The 19,021-nt window shown below is 37.3% G+C and overlaps 1 protein-coding gene across 1 annotated transcript in view; it reads right to left on the bottom strand.

The window, feature by feature from the left end:
- MDFIC (MyoD family inhibitor domain containing) overlaps positions 1-18,159 on the bottom strand; it is a 43,468-nt gene extending 25,309 nt beyond the window's left edge. Inside the window, exons 1-3 of the mRNA XM_086609918.1 lie at positions 18,154-18,159; positions 16,553-16,610; positions 13,949-14,080 (exon numbers count right to left, since the gene is read on the bottom strand). Of these exons, the coding sequence (XP_086466044.1) occupies positions 13,949-14,080; positions 16,553-16,610; positions 18,154-18,159 (196 nt within the window). The remainder of the gene's footprint in view (positions 1-13,948; positions 14,081-16,552; positions 16,611-18,153) is intronic.
- Between the last annotated feature and the right edge of the window lie 862 nt (positions 18,160-19,021).

The raw sequence follows: 19,021 nt of genomic DNA on the forward strand, positions 1-19,021 counted from the left end.
ATACTTGATAGTATATATATATACTGATATTAAGTACTAGAAAACCAAAGGAAGAAAGAGAGAAAGCACAGCTGCAAGGAAAATGGAACAGGAGAAGCAAATGGGCAGTAACCACAAGGAACAGGCTAAAACTTGGGATTTTACATTATTAAAACAATAGTAGGGCAAAAACATCAAAAGAAAAAAGAGTAGATAACAACCACCCAGAAGAAGACAGCACTGGAGGGGAAGGAGACAGAAAGGGAAAAAATACATAGTGAGCTGAGCCACTTCAGTCTGTGAGGGCAGAAGAGAGTAGGGAAGAAGAAAGAAGAAAATTCACAAGTAAAATCCCACAAGAGCTGAAGTATTTGCTATGAATTTTACAAGAAAAGAATTAAATGATAAATCATTAGCTGATAAGCAATGAAATAAAACGAAGATAAACAGATTGTACTTATACAGTGATCTAGCATTGAAGCAAGAGTTCCCCTTCTGCTCGAGGTCAGAGAAGCTTCTGGACCCCAGGCCAAAAATCAGCCACAATCAGCAATAGCAGCATGATGGAAAATGGAAATTTGTGTGAGAAAGCAGGGTGAGGACTTGAGATCCACAACAGTAACTCTTCACAACACAGCCTGTTGTTACTACAGACTGGATAGCTAATAGAGTGATTGTTAGTAGGAGAAAAAAGATGTGGAAACGTAGTAGAGAGTGCAGCAAGTGTCCATCTATTTCCCGATCATGAAAAAACAAAGTGTAAGGAGAAAGAGAAGCAACATGTGTCTGCACAGACAACATTAAACACATTGAGAAGAGTTTGTCTCTGCTACAGATGTCCTTCAGCTACAAGGATTCCCTTGTGGCAAGCAGGGTCTAGGAGATGGGGCACGGGACTCCTGTCACTGATCCACCTGGCTACTGTGCCCACAGGCTGGACGAGCGGGGTTTCCCCATCCCAAAGCATTCCAAGGACCTCAGGTCCCCAAAGGATTTTGAGTCACACCCAGAAAGTCCAGGCAGAGCTAACATAACCAAAGCTGGCTCTTGGGCTGCTTTACACCACTAACACACCAGCATGGCATCAGGATGACCCAGAAATGAGAGCTCTTCTTCCTTTTCTGAACGAACTGTTTCACCGTGCTTTGAAGAGATATGGCACAATCTCACCCAAAATGTTTTGTGCAAGCTGTACAAATCAGATTCTTGAGAATACACCTTAGAAGCTTCTTATCTTTGAAAAACCTAAATTCTCTTTTTCCTTCCCTAGATTCAAGACTGCAGGCAACCATGGGCTAAAGGCTGCATCTTTGCATCAGAGCTCACTGCCCTTTCCCTTCCCCACCCCAAAGGCAGTTTAACTTTTTTTACACTAAAACAGTAATTTCTTTTACAGGAATTTGTACAACTAATGATTCAAAGCTCAATGAGCTTAACATGCAATCATTGTCACCGGTACACAGCACAAAGGAAAAGGTTTTTACTTACTTCTTATTTACTATATTCTACCAAAACGACCTAGGAAGTCCTCTTTCTGACTCAGCTGGACAAACCCACCCATCCTGGCCAAGCTTTCATACATGACCTCCATTATACAAATTCAATATAGTTTAAAAAAATATGCTAAATGAGTTTTTGCCTGCAGCTCACGCACACATCCCTTAGAGCAGTGCAAAAGCCAGCTTGCTGACCGTGCCTGGTGAAGACCGAGCTTCCTGTAAAAACGACGCACTTAGTTTCCTGAAAGGAAGTAAAGCATAAGCTGCTCAAACAATTCACAAGGAAGCTCTGATATCTAAGCCACAGGGTTATAAATCTGTCCTGCTAGTAAAAAAGTGTCACATCAGTGACCAACAGCTACAAGCACAAAAATTCAGAGAAACAAACACGTCAATGTAAAGGAGAAATTACCAGACTATTGAAAGAAACAGGTAAATTGTCTTAACAGGATGAAATTACCTGTAAAACTTTTTTTTTTTTTGCCCCACAACTGAGCTAAAATTCTGATTCTCCACTCCATTCATGAAACAAGATATAGATCTCTATGAAATTATTGTGCCCAAACGATTTCAATATAATAGAAGCCAATAGCACCTGCAAGTCCTTATACTGCAGAACTGACTGAATAGCAGCAGAACACTGGGTTTTATCTCTAACATACAGAAAGGGAGTATTCTTATTTCAATATGTTAAAAGCATTCAACATTACATATTGAATCATTTTCATCCTCTATTAAAATAATTCTTTCAATTTACAAAACTATGTAATTTGGCCCACTGATAGTTCACCTTTTGTTTAAAAATGCTTCTAAGTAGCATTTAAAATTGGATGAGGTCCATGCTTTGAATTAGTGCTCCTTGCAACAAGGATCTTTTTTCTGAAAACCTTTTGTTTTGTCTTATTTAGAAGACATACTTCCCTTTACTTGTAGAGAAAAAAAAAACACACCTTTCTGTACACTATTCACAATTAGTTTTTTTTAATGTTGTGCAGACACAGCAGTGAAATCTGTTACGTCAACATTATTCAGAACACTGAAAAATGTCCATTTTTACATTTAAAAACATTTTGTTACAAGCTTCTACAAATAAGCTGAAAGATTTCACAGAAAAGAAACAGCATTTTAAGTGAAAGCATTAGAAGTTAGTTACATTTTAATTTTATTTTTTACTTTTACAATTCAAGAGCTTTAAAAAGTCACAGCTGAGGCCACAGCCTCCTCTCACCCAAAAACATCCAAAGTACAGCAGCAACCGTCTCACAGCAAAGACAGCAACTGCATCGCGTGCAAACAACCCTCCTTCGCTGCTTACACAAGCCTTCAGCCCCGCCAAAGCATCTTGTCATCATCAGCAACAGCAGCTCAACCCAGCTGGTGATGGGTGAGCAAAACTGCTGTCTTCATCCCTTTGTGCTGTGCAGCAGCTTCGTGCTTGGGAAACATCTCAGCCTCACTTCTTGCATTTCTTGGCCCTGAACAGAAAAGCTCTTAGGAAACCATTCAAACAACTGCCAAAACGACAGAACTGCACTGGTTTTGGTACATCCTGACTCACTCTACTAAAGATTCATGCCACCTGCCATTTTATTTGCACTGCTGCCATAGCCCTGCCACTTGGAGTTAATTCTTTTCTTTACTGTTCCTTCAGGATAACTAGGTACATTTTATTCTGCCATATTATTTTCTTAGGCTGCGGGAATTAACAGCTCACAACAGGAACATCTCCCTACCACCTTATTCAATTAGTGTTATGCTCATTTAGGCAAAATTCCTTGTTTCTGTACAGTGCAATACTGCCAAGCCATCTACTCAAAAATCATCAACATTTTATTTTAAATATATTCTTTTAATTGGCATTCTCAGTTTTGAGCCTTTAACTTCTGTAGCTACAGACTAAGATCAAGGGGTTTTTTTGTTTATTTTATGAAAATTTAAATCTTACATAATTGCATGACTCCAGAAGCTGAGATTTTCAAAGTGTGTCGCAATATTTAACAGTTGGTTGGGTTTTTTTTCTGAATGCACAGTACTTTTCATAATGTTTAATTTACTGAGTATTTTGACTATTGAGGAATTAACATTCTAATAACAAGGTTCATTGCTACTTACAAATGCCTTAAATGTTGATCTTAACACATAGAAGCTGAAAAACAGGTCTTCATACTGTAGCACCTTAAAAACATTTCCAGTCAGCCCCTAAGCACAATCTTTCTGTCATCGCTTACATATATGTAATAGTAATAGAGAAAAAAGTGGGGAAACAGGAAAAAGGATTGTTCAAACAAAACAAAAAAGAGGGTAGGGAGGGACCAGAGAAAACTATGCAAACACGAAAAATGGCTTAAAGACAGTAACTATAATAGGAATGGATCAGTCTTTTCTCTCTTTTTTTGCTTTATAAAACAAATATGGGAAAGAGGGCACAGAACAATTTATTAAGAATGAGAACAAACCTTCAGCACTTCTCCAAGTTTGACTTCACCACAATAGCCACCATTTCTTTGTACCATATCACGAATCCATATCCTTTACTTTCTTCCTAAATTATCATAATTCTAAAGGATTTTTTTTTTAATGATCAAAACTTTCAAATGCCATTCCATTATATTACTGTGAAACGGATTTCTAACTCTGAGTTTACATTTTGAGAGCAAAGCAGATTATTCTATGAGAACCTTCCCCGTGCTAATCAAACAAGCCTTCTTTTCCATAAGGACCTGTTCCACAAACATCCAATAAAATATTGATAATGAGACCTAAACTTCTTGCCCTACTCCAGCTATCCCAGTAGAATCCCTGGCGTGGATGCAGATGTGATAATGAAAGAAAGCTTTTGCCAGATTATTTCTGTTGCTCAAGAAGAAAGCAGAGCACAGCAAATGAGGTCTCTCTGCTAGGCTGTTCTCACAGAACTAGAGTAGTGGATGCTCTCTAATATACAAACAGTCAAAACCAAACACTGGTTTATTTAACATTGAGATTATCAGTCAAACTGTAGGGAAAAGGTTCCTCAGGCATAACACTACCCTACAGATGGGAATCAGAAAATCCAGTGGACAGAGAAGTAGATGAAGTAACAGTCAAAGGAAAGGAACAAGAGGAAGGGAGAAAAAAAAGGTTACTTTTATTAGAATTCCTCCTTTTAAAACTGTGTGTGTGTTGGCTTTTTTTCCTTCCATATCTTTTAAAATTAAACCAATGTCTTATTTGTTGTAAATACAAAACTCACACTAGTTTCAAGTTACCAAGTCTTGATCCAGCACAAAACAGTTTACAGAAGGGCTGTGATGAAGACTGTTACGAAACAAGTAGAATACCTTTATAACTACTTCAGATGCATGAAGGTGCATCGGTAGATACTTTATAGAGTGATTAGTGTAGAATCTGCTGAAAGAGCTGTTCCCATATAAAAATATTTCTCAATATTAATTTTACATTATAAATATGACAGTGACTATTATCACGAAAAAGTCAGCACACAGTAAAAAGAATACATATTAAGGTAGGGAAATACTTTACAAGGTCATAGTTACAAAGCAAATAGCTAGAAAATACTATATTGTTAAATGAGCTGGTGTAATTTAATAAAATTACATATATGAAAACGGCATGTGTTTACCCAAAGTTAGCTCCGCAACCTGCTTCACCAAGTGGTTTTTCGTGTCACCTCTATGAAAAGCTCAGTGTGATCGCTCAGACAAAGCTTTCCAGGCTGATCCCAAATCTTCTCACAAACACTTAATGTTGCCTACATTTTGAAATTCAAGCAAAAGGAGTATTGTCCACTAATTCCCTTTATTTCTGAATTGTACAGACCTAAAGAATGTTCACTCTGGTGAGTGGCCAGTTTCGGTCAGCGTAATACTCTTTCATTGCTTTTCCGTTAAAATGTAAATTTTATTTCAACTTGCAACTTATAGAATACAGTTTAAATATACATCTGTCCTAATGAAGAAACAAGATGGGGAAAAGTACGTGCCTTTTAACTGGCTAAGAGGTTTTATTTTAGAATACAGACATCTTTTGTAGCTACCAGACTTGAAGGCAGGCTTGCTCAAGCTCTGCCAAGAAATGGGCAAACGGCTTCTGCTGTTTCTCAGGGGCAAAAACTTGCCCTGAAGGTCAAATCTGACTCATAGGCCACATATTTTACAGGCTTGCCTAACAGTTTGCTCTGCTTGACTTGTCTCAAAAGCAAACTTCATAACACTTTATGCAAACATTATACAACTTTAAGTCTGAGCAGTAAATCAATAAAACTCACTTAAACTTGAGGAACCTCTGCAACAGGAAAAGTCTCTTAGTTGAAATTCTGCTATAATTAACATTAGCATTGCTAAATCTCACAATTTTCTCTAAACAAGTGTCATAGTATTTATGGCTTCAGATTAAAGTAAAAACATAATAATCGAGATACTGCATGGAATCTGAGAGAAGCAGGTTTAAAGGTAAAATGTAAGCCTCTAATTTTCGTAGGTCCAGACATAAAACTCAGAATTTGAAAGCTCTTGCATTAGAATGATGTGGGTTTGCATTTCCTGATCACAAATTTCAAGAGCAGCCTCTATACAAAAACATGTTTCTCACAGGCCAGAGCACAACAGTTCGTTTTAAAATAGTTAAGGCTCAGGTGGCAAATAATTCATCATTCTCTCAAATCAAGCCTCAATATTTCTAGAGGCCTACCTCATCAGTATAACGAGTTAACAGAACCGAGATTAGAAAAAGCCTGAGTGGCCACAGCTGTTTGACATTTGAGTGTTTTTCAACAAGATCCTCTGGGTTTGGATCATGAAGAATTTTTTTTTTTTTTAACAGGAAAACAAAAAAACATCACCAGCACCACAACATGCAAATAGGTCACAGGCTCCTGTTTTCCTCGTCCTTTACAAAAATACCTTCAGGGAAAAGTACCTGTGGGTACTTTTGCACTGCAGATATAACCAGAATGCAGAACAAGTAAGCAGTATTCAGACCTTTCTTTCCTCTGGATAGCTATTTAAAGAAGAAAAATGTTTAACCATAATTACTCAGCTAAGTCTTCTGCTGTGCCCATGAGCCTCTTGTCATCTTTCACTTTTTTATCAGTATACACAAAATTCAAAAGATTAAAAAGTAGTTTGCCTCCCTAAGTTTTGAAGAATTAATTTAATTATTTTGATGTACACAAAATATACAGTACTGCTTTTCAGCTGTATAAACTTAATCAAAGTGTTCCACACACATGACAGCAAATATAAAATAAAATATAAAAGAGAAAAACTAAAAGAATTTTTGCCGTGGTTGAAGTTCAAGACATTTCTGCCAGAAAACAGGTTCCTAAAAGTACGACTTGCATGACGATCCTTTCACGCACTTTGTAATTTGGTGTTTTCTTTGCTAAAAATGGCTAACTGGATACTGTTAGTAAAGAAAATAGCAGACCGAAACCACACTGACTCATTGGTTTTGTAGTATAATATTTCACGTAGAACGTAGTAAGAGTTCTGTTACTCTTCCTCTTTAAGGAAGCACTACAAATACATTGTACTTTTTCCCCTATACGAGGAACTAATCAGGAAAAAAATATAAATATTCTTTCCCATCCAGGCACAACAGCACATTAATTCTGAGACAGTACTATTACAACAAAGGAAAATATTCTGAAATTAAGATACAATTTACTTCAGGCTCAAACACAGCAAGCACAGTAATCTTCACGTTACTTGAAGAATTTCACCTTTGTCTGGTACTGATGATTACTGCCATTCAAACTTCCCCAGCCTCAGACCATAAATTCAGATGTTCTGAGAGTCAGAAATAAGGTAAAACAGAAAATGAAAAGCTCCAGGTAATTCTGGCTACAAGTGATATGCAGAATACATGCATCTATCCTATGGTCATCTGGTGCTGTTTAAAGTTCTCACTGAGGTTTGACTATTGTTCTGTAAACGGAACAACAACAGCAAGAAGTTTATTTCTCCACACGGAGTCACCACAGAGTATACAAATTCCTCACCTATCGTAGCCCATCATTAAGTGCATTGCTTCAAAACATTCAACCCAGTTGAAGGGGAGAGGCCACATAGAAAAAACATCTGCATCCCACAGCAGCTCTGTTTAAAAGTAAGGGACTACTAAGTTCAGCGACACTCGGGTCATTCCACAGGAGACTTCTGTAAACACTGAAGACACAGTCTTAAACTCTGACGATGGTAACTCTAAGGATACAGCTATCTGTGAAAATGCTTCTCTGCCCAAGAGAGGATTAAATGGAATTTAAATGAAATGCTACGGTTGTACAACAACGAGGTGTGAAATTCCTCAGATGTAAAATTGTCTCAGCTGAGAAGTTTGATCCCATAAACTCCTAAGGGAAATCAAATCGGCGAGAAGATGGATACACTCTCAAAAGAAAAGGACTCTCTTTCAGCACAAGTCTTCCAGGTAGAGACTAGAAAGAGTGCAGCACCATTATCCAGTAAAAAAAGGGAGAGGGAAATCTAAACAACCCCAGCTGAATCATCAAGACTCAGACGAACAGTAGCAAACATGAGCTCCAGTTGCATACATGTGCACCAGCTGCAAACTCTTGATTAGTTTATTTGGAATACTGAAAATGTTTGGTCTTTTGCTATCTTTATAGCAGTGTCTTCTGATTTCTCATTAGTATTTCTCAGCCTACTGCAAAAGCACCATTATTCTTTCTTCTCCTCAGCTTCAACTGGTGCACCATCAGTAGGAGTAAATCCATGGTTCTTTCACAGGCCCTGGTACTTCCAATGCACAACACACTGGCCTGATTTCAAGCCAACTAAATTCCACAATCTTGTTAAACAGTGTAATTTTCACTACCATCTTTATGAGATGCTTTATCTTGACTGGCATGGATACTCCGAAGACGCTGTACAACATACGTACTTTTTCCAGTTTATATAATCAGTCATATTTCACTACTTAGTAGCTGAAAACTTGCTACGGTGTAAACCTAGTGGGCAGCTATGAAGAAAATTAACTCTTTCTCAGCCAAAACCAGTACAAAACTAGTAGAATACATCCCATTTTACCTCCTGTGTTGTGCTAAGGGAACCAGTTGATGCACGGTATTTTTAAATAATGTTTTCAAAAATGCATGTGTTGTCAGCCATCTTACAACTGATTGTGAAGAAAAAAACCCACCAGGCTCCTCAACAGGCATGACAGGAGTGTTTTGAGGACTTTTGGAACAAAAGTAGTAAGAGATCTGCCAGGTCGGGAGAGAGAAACAGTAACATAGGCTAGGTGTCCGCTGGGGAGAGGATTAGAAAATATCTCTGGCAGAGGAGTTCTCAAGGAGGTTCTTCACACCTCAATTACTTCTACTGCCCAATTCCAGAAAGATTTATCTTTTTTAAAGAAGGATCTAATTATCAAATACTGCATTCCTGTATTTAAGTATTGAACTGCTTAGAGCTTTGTTCATTCATAGGCTTACACTTTTTTCATGGCCAGATGAAGCGAGTATGTGGGTAGATCTGGAGCATTGTACACGAATCGCTTTAAAAGAACACACCTTTCAGACTCAGTAATAGATTTTGAATAATTTCCATTAATCTATTTTGCACGATTTCTGTACACACACTCAGTTACACTGCCAGAAGACTTTCTAGCTTTGAAGAGAACCACTTATCTCAAGCACTTTGCACTACTTTTTAGACAGAATAAATACAGTCATCTGAAATCACAATAATTGTAAGATGACCGTGCACTAAAATTAGCCAAGAGAAGATATTCGGACTAAAATCAAACAAAAAGAACAGTTCTAAGTTCTTGTTGTTATGTTTATGTTCTTGTTGGGAAAAAAGTCCCAAACCCAAACTGTGTAATTTAAAGTATAGAAATCACTCACTCACTTAGACAGTAGAAAAAGGGAATCTCCAGATGTTAAAATTGAATAAATAGTCATGTAAAGTAAAAATATCAACAAAGATATAGAAAACAAAAATATAAAAAATATCTAGGTTTATATTTCAATAAAACAAAACGCAAGAAGAATGTAGTAAATAAAATAGCGGGCACAAGAACATGCAAAATTGTTTCATCCCCACAGAGGTGAATGAAGCGTCCCTTTCTCTGAAGAACCACTCTTATCAGGAGGGTGTTTCATGGAGGAGAAAGAGGCAATTGAAGCTAGGAAATGATGGATAGCAATGACCTTTCTATCTGTAAAACATGGGCATATTTTAGGTATTTAATCTTGAGAATTGGATTATTATTAATCAATTATTCATGACAATTTGAATCTACGGTAGATGTTTTTTGTTTTCTTAAATATCACATAGCTAAGGTCCTGCTTGAGAACTGGAAAGGAGATTAAATCCTCACAAGCAAATAGTGTTCAAGACTGGCATTTTCTTCCCTCCTAAACATTCCCTCTCCTGTATAAAAGCACACATTGATGATAACCTACTACCTTCTGTAAAAATTCTGCCTAAATATTCTGAAATCCACCTTTACAGCCTTTTTTTTTAAGAGGGGAAAAAAAAACCAAACAACCTTTCCCAAAGAACAAAGCAGGGCATTGTGGTAATTTGGAGCAGCGAAATCTCCTACGGCTTCATTCCTATAGCCACAGGTTACCCGGCTGCATGTTTTAACATCCCCTCTTCCTTGCTTGCCAAAGGTGAGCAATAACAGCAGCAGAACATTGCCGTTGCAGACCACCAGATCATACAATGAAGATAAGCAGAAGGCATTTGCAAATATTTAAAATGCACGGCTGAAGAAGAAGGAAAAAGAAGATGGAGCTATTCTAAGGCTAAGCTCTTCTGAAAAGCAGAACCTCTACAGCCTGAAACAAAATGCAAGACGTGTGCGTCTGTGATAGGTCTCAACATTGCCTTGAAGAATGCCTGAGATGAAAAACCTAAGGTTATCTCAATTGGGGAATCACTATGGAAAAAAGACTCTCTCTTACTTAGGTTCTAAAATTGAGGATATAGATAGCAACGGCCACCTTATGAAGAGTAAGGCCAATTTAACACAATTAAAACCACCAAATAATTGGCAGTTCTTCCTGTTTTCAAATACTCTATTAAAAAACATACACCTTATTTCTAGTCTCACTGAACTTCCACACGTTACATCTAGTTCTCCCTTTGTCTGTTGCAGTTGAAGAACTGCCTTACCAAATTTCTGTTCGTTGTGGTATCATGCTTCTTAGGGACTCGGCAAGCCCCTCGTTATCCTCTTTGTTAACACTAAACAGATTGAACTCCAGGAGTTTTTCCACAATAAGGCATGTTTTCAACTACTCCAGTCATTCCTGAGATATTTGTGGTTCTCCCCTGACCCTTCTCCAACTGAACACAGTATTCCAGTAACAGTTATGCAAGTGCAGTAACAATTAACACAGAAAGGTAATATAACCATTTTCTTCTTATTTAGCTCCCTCTCTTTATATGTCAGTATATAGTAACCTTGTGAAGCAGTGGTGCACTGGAAGTTTATAATCCTCTACCATGACTCTCAATCTCTTTTAAAAAATTATTAATTCCTTGGTTGAAGCTTCCCAAAAGATTACCCATTTACCCGAGATATTATGAACATTTTCATTCAAGGGGTGAAAAGATACCCCAAAGGAGGTGGGGAATGGGCCAATCTGGGAGAATCTCTTCATCTAGAGATTAAAAAAAGGGGCTTGAGAAAAGGACTGCAAGGGCAGGGCAAGGTGAACTGAAAACGTCTCACTGTGGAAAATGGGGGCAGCGTTTTAGTTTATTGATGTTGCCTGGTAAACTGAGTTCACAAGTGCAAATGAGAAATCATACATAATGAAGTCATTACAGAGGCTCTAACACTGGACTTCGTTGTTGGTGTGCCAACAAAACTGACTGATTAATCTACTTCCATGCAAAAGCAAGAGAAAACAGCTGCAAATAAGGAAAACCTTGGAAATTAAATGCTGGAAACATTTATAAAGTGAAAACTAAGGCTAACACAAACGGAGTATGTATCAACTGTGGGGGTGGAAAACAATCTGTATGGGAAAAAAAGAAACTGAACCATTAGGATAGTGGTGAATAGTTGTTAATACCTGAGAAAACTGAAGTATGCCCTGTCTAAAACAATTGAAAGAAGCAGTTTTAAAATAGACCGTAATGATCAAAATACTGTTTATTTCTAACCTCAAGCTTCTTTTAATATGCAATATTTTTCCAACTTCAGTCTAGTGGGGTTAATAGATCTGGTTGAATCACAGCCATTCAGAGCTACAATACTTGTTATTTAAGACGAAATACTTAAGCAATGTTTGTGATAACAAGCTCCTCTTTGCTCTACTTATTCTTTTTTTCAAACTTTAGTTACTAGGTAGATTGAGTTGTAAAACTTCTGCAAACTACAAGAAGTACTTGTAAGTGAGTCAAACTCTGTTCCTCATTTTTTTTAAGTAGAACAGACTTCCCTACTCATAGCCACAGACCAAAAAAAAGAAGGAAAAGAAACTGGTTTAATTTCATCATTTTTGTTTCTTCCATCTAGAATACTTTAACATTAAAGGTTAGAAACAATTATGAGTTTGAAACAAAATGAGGATAGCATCATCGCAGCTACTCAAACATATCTCATATTAAAGCCACTACTACACAAAACTCAATTATTAAGACTAGGAGTTTTAGAAACTTCCAGCTTTCACTTAAACTTGCTTTTCACAAAGTCAAATGTAAAAATACCACTCCAGGAGGAGCACAATGATAAACACTGGAGCAGCACATTATACCTTCAGAATTATACCCTATCGCCCTTTTTCCTGTTACGTTTTTTTAATTTAGCAACAGATAACCCTCCCATCACAGAGACATGTAACTGTCTAGCCACTTTACCAGGGATTTGCAAAATCTGCTGCCATTTCTACTACACATTGAAAAATTTATCTTTTCCTCTCCCTCTTCCCCAGTGCAGCCACTACAGTATGTCCTTGTGGTGAACAGATTTGAGGAAGCACAGCAGCACCCTGCTGTCCTTGCTCATTTCCTCCATAGCTCAGGCATGCTCCTAACGGCTACCAAATAAATCTGATTTCCCATAGGTTTGGGAATAAGGAAGCCTCTAGAAGAGAGAATGAGAAGGAAACCACTCTGAAAGCAGAAGATGTCACACACACCTTCCCATGTCCTTAACACAAGCACAAAGCAATTGCTTGTCCAGGGACAGATAGGTCTAGAATAATGATCTTTTGGCATTAGGTAAACTCTCAAATGGTGAAGGAAAATTCTTCCTCTTTATAGCCTCCTAAGAATTATTTTTAAATTGTCAGTTAAATATCTGACATGCTAAATTCTAGTTTTCCTGTAAAGGATCTAGATAACTATTCAATACATTAAGGACAGAAGTATTTACTGGGATTCATTACTTAGAAAAAAGTATTAACTAAGGTTTGAAAAGAAATTCAAATGCTAACGCGAAGTTGATTGTATATGTAAGATTAAAAACAAACAAACAAACAAACAAACTAAAAAGAAACAGATCACTCCTGAGAAAATTACCAGTTACAGCAATAGCAGGTTCAGAAACATGAATTACCCCATTGTGTATCGTGTAGTGCATGTGCAGTGTAAAGACAGACGGATCCTGAAGCGTGTGGTCAGACAAAGACCTCAGAGAGCTGGAGCACCGATCAGCATTTAGTCCATTTGCTTTCTGAATACACCCTATAATTAGAGAACAGTTTCTCATGCTGCCCCTCCCTTGAGTAACTAACATTCAGGCATTCCCAGAATTTTAAAGTAGTATTAGCTCTGGCAGTTGACAGGAATATTTTCACCTCAGGAGGGTACAATTGTGGATGATCTTTTGGACAACATATGATCTTCAGTTCAAGTGAGAAAAATGGGAATAAACTTGCATACCTTTTTATGCATTAAAGCATCCAAGACATACAGTAGGAATGTGGACTTGTAAAAACTCATTTGAGAAAAAAACCCACCACAATTCCATAGCACTTAAGGCCTAAAACCTTGACTTACAGCATTCTTCTAGTTTTGACAGGACTAGCTACTTTAGGATTCAAACCTCTTCATCAACTTACACCTGACCAGTACTCAATGTATCTGGAAGTAACTGCTCTCAGCATAGTGTATCATTTAAACGCATAACCAGAAAAAACAAAGGCCATGACACCTAGCACAGCTGCATACTGCAGCTGATGTGCCTACTAAATATACAGATCCCATTATGAATGATAAGAGAAGAATAAAACATTAAGGCTTTAAAACTCTGTAGATGCTACAGAGGTCTATATTATACTGCACCACTCAAATCACACCTTTCTTTGAACTCGTTGCTTATGCATGCTGACATGAGTCATTCCGGGAAATAAATTCAGTAGACATGCATTATAGTTGCAACACAATTGCATTTGACACACATTTAACTGAGTCAACAGGCAGTATCCCGTTACACTGCGAAAGCAAGCCCAAATGGCAGCAATTTGTTCTGGAAATACTTACTTCTGATGAGGTCACCATAAGTGCGATTTCCCCAGACGGACTGGTCTTGTATCTCTGGTTGTAAGCTTTGGTTACTGGAAGGCTGTTGTAGGTCTTTATCTCCCGCCACAGTATTCTCTTCGTCTGTTTTTTCTAAGTCAAATGAAATTTTAAGATATTATTTTCTATGGTATTTTTCCTCGACAAAACTTGTCTTTGAAAATTAAAACAAAAGAGCACAAAATATAACTCATCTTATCATCTCAGGCAGTTTCCTTAGAAACAATCTCTAATAAAGTTATTTTCAATTTTTTTCTTGTCCAGATCAAAATAATTCATCTTTAAGAAAGTCTTTTAGCCATATTGTGCTTAATTATGCAAAATAATACTCGGTAGATTTTGTAACAAGTTATGGTTAAGTTTGTTTATATTTAGTTACCCTCTACAAAATTTTCGGATAAAAATTCTAATTGCTTTGTCACACACAGCCCAAAAAATATTTTTTTGTCCACATACATGTAGCTCTGGCATTTAAAAGCCACAAAATTCCACAGAAGTCTGTTCTCTATAATTTACCATTGAATGTATAACTAAAGACATATATTGTTGAAACTGCAAAACTGATTAGTACAGAAATTCAGAAAATCAATTATAACACTACCTAAAATAGCCTTCTAAAAATCATTCCTGAATAAAATTCAACATTTAGCCTATGATGAAAGTGAAAATGATTTCTTCTCTCCAAGTATATATAAGATGCACAGAAATTTCCATGGTAAGGTTATTTGAGGGATTCTTAAGCTTATTTCACAAGATAGCAGATCTTGTTGTTTTGATGATTTTGCCAGTTAACACATGCAGATCTGCATTTTCTCAAACCAAGGTGACGGCTTTCATTTTCGCTGTCACTAATGTTTTAATAGTCAAATTCACACACACAAATCTTTCTGTTCTTCATTGCTACAGGTTTTTCCTACTGGCATTCAAGGAAACATTTCCAAATCTGATCATTATTCACAGTGCAGATTATCAGTTTATGTCACTTACTCGAGAGATCTGTAAAACACTAAATATTTTCAGTCTTGAGTATTTTTTGAGTATACGTATATTTAATATTTACAGTAAATATAAACGAGTAACTGTTGAAAAGTCTGTTACCTCTATTTGTTTCAAAAGAGAACATGTTTATAAACCACTTATCACAATGTAACAATACCGTATCCTCTAGTACAGCAGTGATTACAGTCCTGAGACACAGAAAAACCACTTACTGCTATTGCAACATATTAAAGGTTAGTTTCTTTATGTAACCAACAAAAGTTTGATTTTAAATCCTAACTTTCTGCCTTTGTTATCCACTCTATTAAACTGAGGCAGCGAACATCACTCAAATAATATATGCCATAGTGTATGTATAGCAGCATGTGCCTTCAAGCACTGCTGCTCCCCTTCTATTAATTTCCACCTCTGAAATGTCTGACCCAGCTACATCCGTGGTACTTCTCTCTTAGCCCTCTCTCCCATCACCATTTCTTCAACAACTTGTCAATATTTCCTCAAGCCCATCCTGAGATGAACCATTTTACTGGGATGGCCATAAAGTTACTGAAGTGACTGGGAAGATACTCGTTGACTTCAATGAGTTTTGCATCTGGCCCTGATGACTTAATCTTATCTAGATACTCATCCTATCATAAAAAAAAAAAAACCCAACAAAACAAACAAACAAAAAAACCACAAAGATTTTTTTTCAACCTCTTTGACAGACATTAGATACAAATTATTTCTACCTGATATCTACCAGATACAAATCCAACTGTACTGAAGAAAGATTATTTTGCCTGGGCAGTTAGGTATTAGGTACAAACGTGTTTCAAACATGTTTGAAAAGTGTCCTGAAACAGACTGAACGAAAAGAAGTACTGTCCTGGATAGAGCTAGCATAGAAGACATGCAAGCACTGTGCACTCTGCTCTCCACATAGAGGAAGCTTAAATGAGCTATTTCAAGACATTTTGCTCTTGAATCACTTTACTGCAGTAATAACACCGTGAGTACAACAATATCTACCCGACAGTGGTACTACAAAACTGCTGAGTTACTGTATACTATTTTCTAGTATAGGATACGACTTTACAGCCCTACTATCTCATGTAGTACATGAATGGCTCTAAGGAAACAAGCTGTGTTCTAGATTCATTTTTATCTAAGAAATCTGAAGGAGTGAAGAATACAACCAGTTATCATTATTCATAGGAATTCCTCTAACTGTTTTCAGTTCAGTATCTTTTTTTTTTTCTACTATGTAGGTTGTATGGGCATTTTTCATGTGTACTTTTATTATTCTAGCTGGATATGGGAAACAGCCAGTCAAAACCATGTAAACGATATTAACAGTCAGTAAGAAAGAAGTAAAGAGGCACTATAAAAAGTAAAAAAAAACCCCAATGTTGCAATTGAACACCAAAAATTCTGATAGGAAGTTTACAACAATTAACATCAATAGAGTATCTGTTCTTTGATCTATTGAATTCATATGAAGACTTCCCCATGGATGTGCGTAACAGAAACCTACACCACTAAACACGCATTTGGTATCTTACTTTGCACTCCAGAGTTACCCACTGGGGAAGCTAATCTCCTGGCCGATGCTGCTCTGTGGGTGTGGTGGGTTGACCCGAGGCTACAGCCATGGCCACACAGCTTCTCCTTACCTCTGCAGCCCCCAGTGGGACAAGAACAGAAAGAGGACAAGTGAGGAGACTCATGGGTCGAGATATAGTTTAATAAGTGAAGGAAAGAGGAAGAAAAACCAAAACAAGTGACGCAAAGGCAATCACTCGCCACCCCCCACAAGCAGATCGATGCCCAAGCCAGTCTCCAAGCAATGGCTACCTCCCTCAAAACCTCTTACCCTCAGTTTTTATTGCTGAGTGTGACATTATATGGTGCTGAATATCCCCTGGTCAACCTGAGCCAGTTGTCCAGGTCCTCTCCAAACCTCCTGCCCACCCCAGCCCACTCACTGCGGGGGCAGAGTGGGAAAAGACAAAACCTCAACACTGTGCAAGTGCTGCTCAGCAATAGCCAAACCACTGGTGTGCTATCAACCTTGGTTTAGTCATACATCCCAAACACAGCACTACAGGCACTGCTATGAAGAAATTAACTCCATCCCAATCAAAATTATTACAATGGGGCTTTAGAAAAAGTAGACCTTAAATTACATCTGTTTTAAGATTTTTTCATATATCCCTTCTGATGCATCTGAACACTGAAAATAGACAAGCAATGATGCCCTCATTAATTACTTGTTTTTTGAATATGCACTAGGTCTCAGTTTTAATACAAAGCAATTTGTTGATTATTCCCTTATAATAAACAGTTGATGACAAGATTATGACATTTTATTATATTTGCACATTCTACAAGTGCAACTACAACATATCAACTACAACAAATCACACATGAAGACAGCCTCGAGAAAACTCTTTTCTCTACTGCTTCTTCAATAAATTCATAACACTTCCCTGTTTTAATCAATCTTAACCTTAAGAATTTTTATGTAACACATTCTTAGTATTTTAGTTTCTGCTTCCTTTAGTACACCCTTCCACTCTCATGTGACTAACCTCCAAAACTGACAGCCAAGAAAAAAAGAGATGCTCTTCCTAGCAGTTCAAATAATGGAAAGAAAAGGCTCATTATGTTCTGAGTCTGGCAGTGCTGAGGTAGAAATCCAATCTTTCTTCAAAACCACGGCAAGTTACTCTAGGTCACGTCACAAAAGCAACATAGTCTTTTTACCCACCACAGTTCAGACCCCAGACCTGCAGCCTGTGTGGCTACGTACTTCTCCTAAACTAACAGCAGTCCCTGGGCTGAAGAGCTTCTAGCCAAAAACCCGACAGGAGTGACACCCACACAGAGTACCCTGTGATTTATCCTGAAGGTAAGCATGGGCACAAATACCACTCCTGTAGAGACTAATGCAGATTTAAGGTTTAAATAAGGAAGGGATACAACAGGCTGGCAAAGTATAGAATTGACATGGTTAACAGTCTGAATCATATCTATATTACAGACAACCAGTAAGCCACTTAGTGAAAAAATTTAAAATTTCAATCACATCTCAAAATCACTGTTTCATTAAATAAGTGAACAAAGTGAACTCCTAATAATTTGGAATTATTAAAGTATAGATAAATCACATTTATAGTACATACAGTCATTTCACCATAATCTCGTTATATTTATTTTTTTAAAGTACACAGCAATACATGTATTTCATAGAAACAAAACTTGTTTTCACAGTTGAGACTACTGTAACATTGATTGATAACTCCCGCTTTAGTTTGGAGTATGTGCCTCTGGTTATATACATTTCTTTGTATCATGACAAATACATTTTACAAGACACCACCTACAGAATAGTGTCAGCAGTCTGGGTCAGCAACAAGGCTACTGTTACAATAGCCTTATCAAAAAGAAAAGTCAACAAATAGCCGGAATTGTCAAGAAAGACTTATGTGTAATTAGGCAAGAGGAGTATACGAGGCAACCTCTCCAGATACCTTCCAATCCTGTCTTCTATGCCTTTATAATGTTGCTGGGATATAGACAAAACTAATTCCTGAAAATTTCTTAGAACATCCCAGTGAAATATCCCTCTTTTCAGACCTATTTTTATTCTGTCTTTCTCTATGATAATGTAGAGCATATTGAGCATATTGAATTAATACACAAAACTGTTCGAAAATAAAAAAAGGTAAGTAGAGGATATACATTTGCAGGACACACCTCAAAGAGCTCAAGTCTTTGATAAATAACCAACTTTTCTTCTCCAAGTGCTTGTCCATTTGCACATTCACACCCCAGCTGCCCCCACACCTCGCTACGTCTCTTGAGTTTACTGAGAAACGGGTCTCAGCATGCTCAAACATGGCATCCCACCTTAATGCATCAGTAACTATGTAATATTCAATCTCTGAACACACACACACACACACACACAAAAAAAATGGACACAGGCACCTACATTAAGTGGGTTGCACATCCTCAAAGTGTGATTGGCAGCTGATTTCTATTCATCAG

The sequence above is a fragment of the Tauraco erythrolophus genome, chromosome 4 (assembly GCF_009769465.1).
Source record: "Tauraco erythrolophus isolate bTauEry1 chromosome 4, bTauEry1.pri, whole genome shotgun sequence".
NCBI classification, from domain to species: Eukaryota; Metazoa; Chordata; class Aves; order Musophagiformes; family Musophagidae; genus Tauraco; species Tauraco erythrolophus.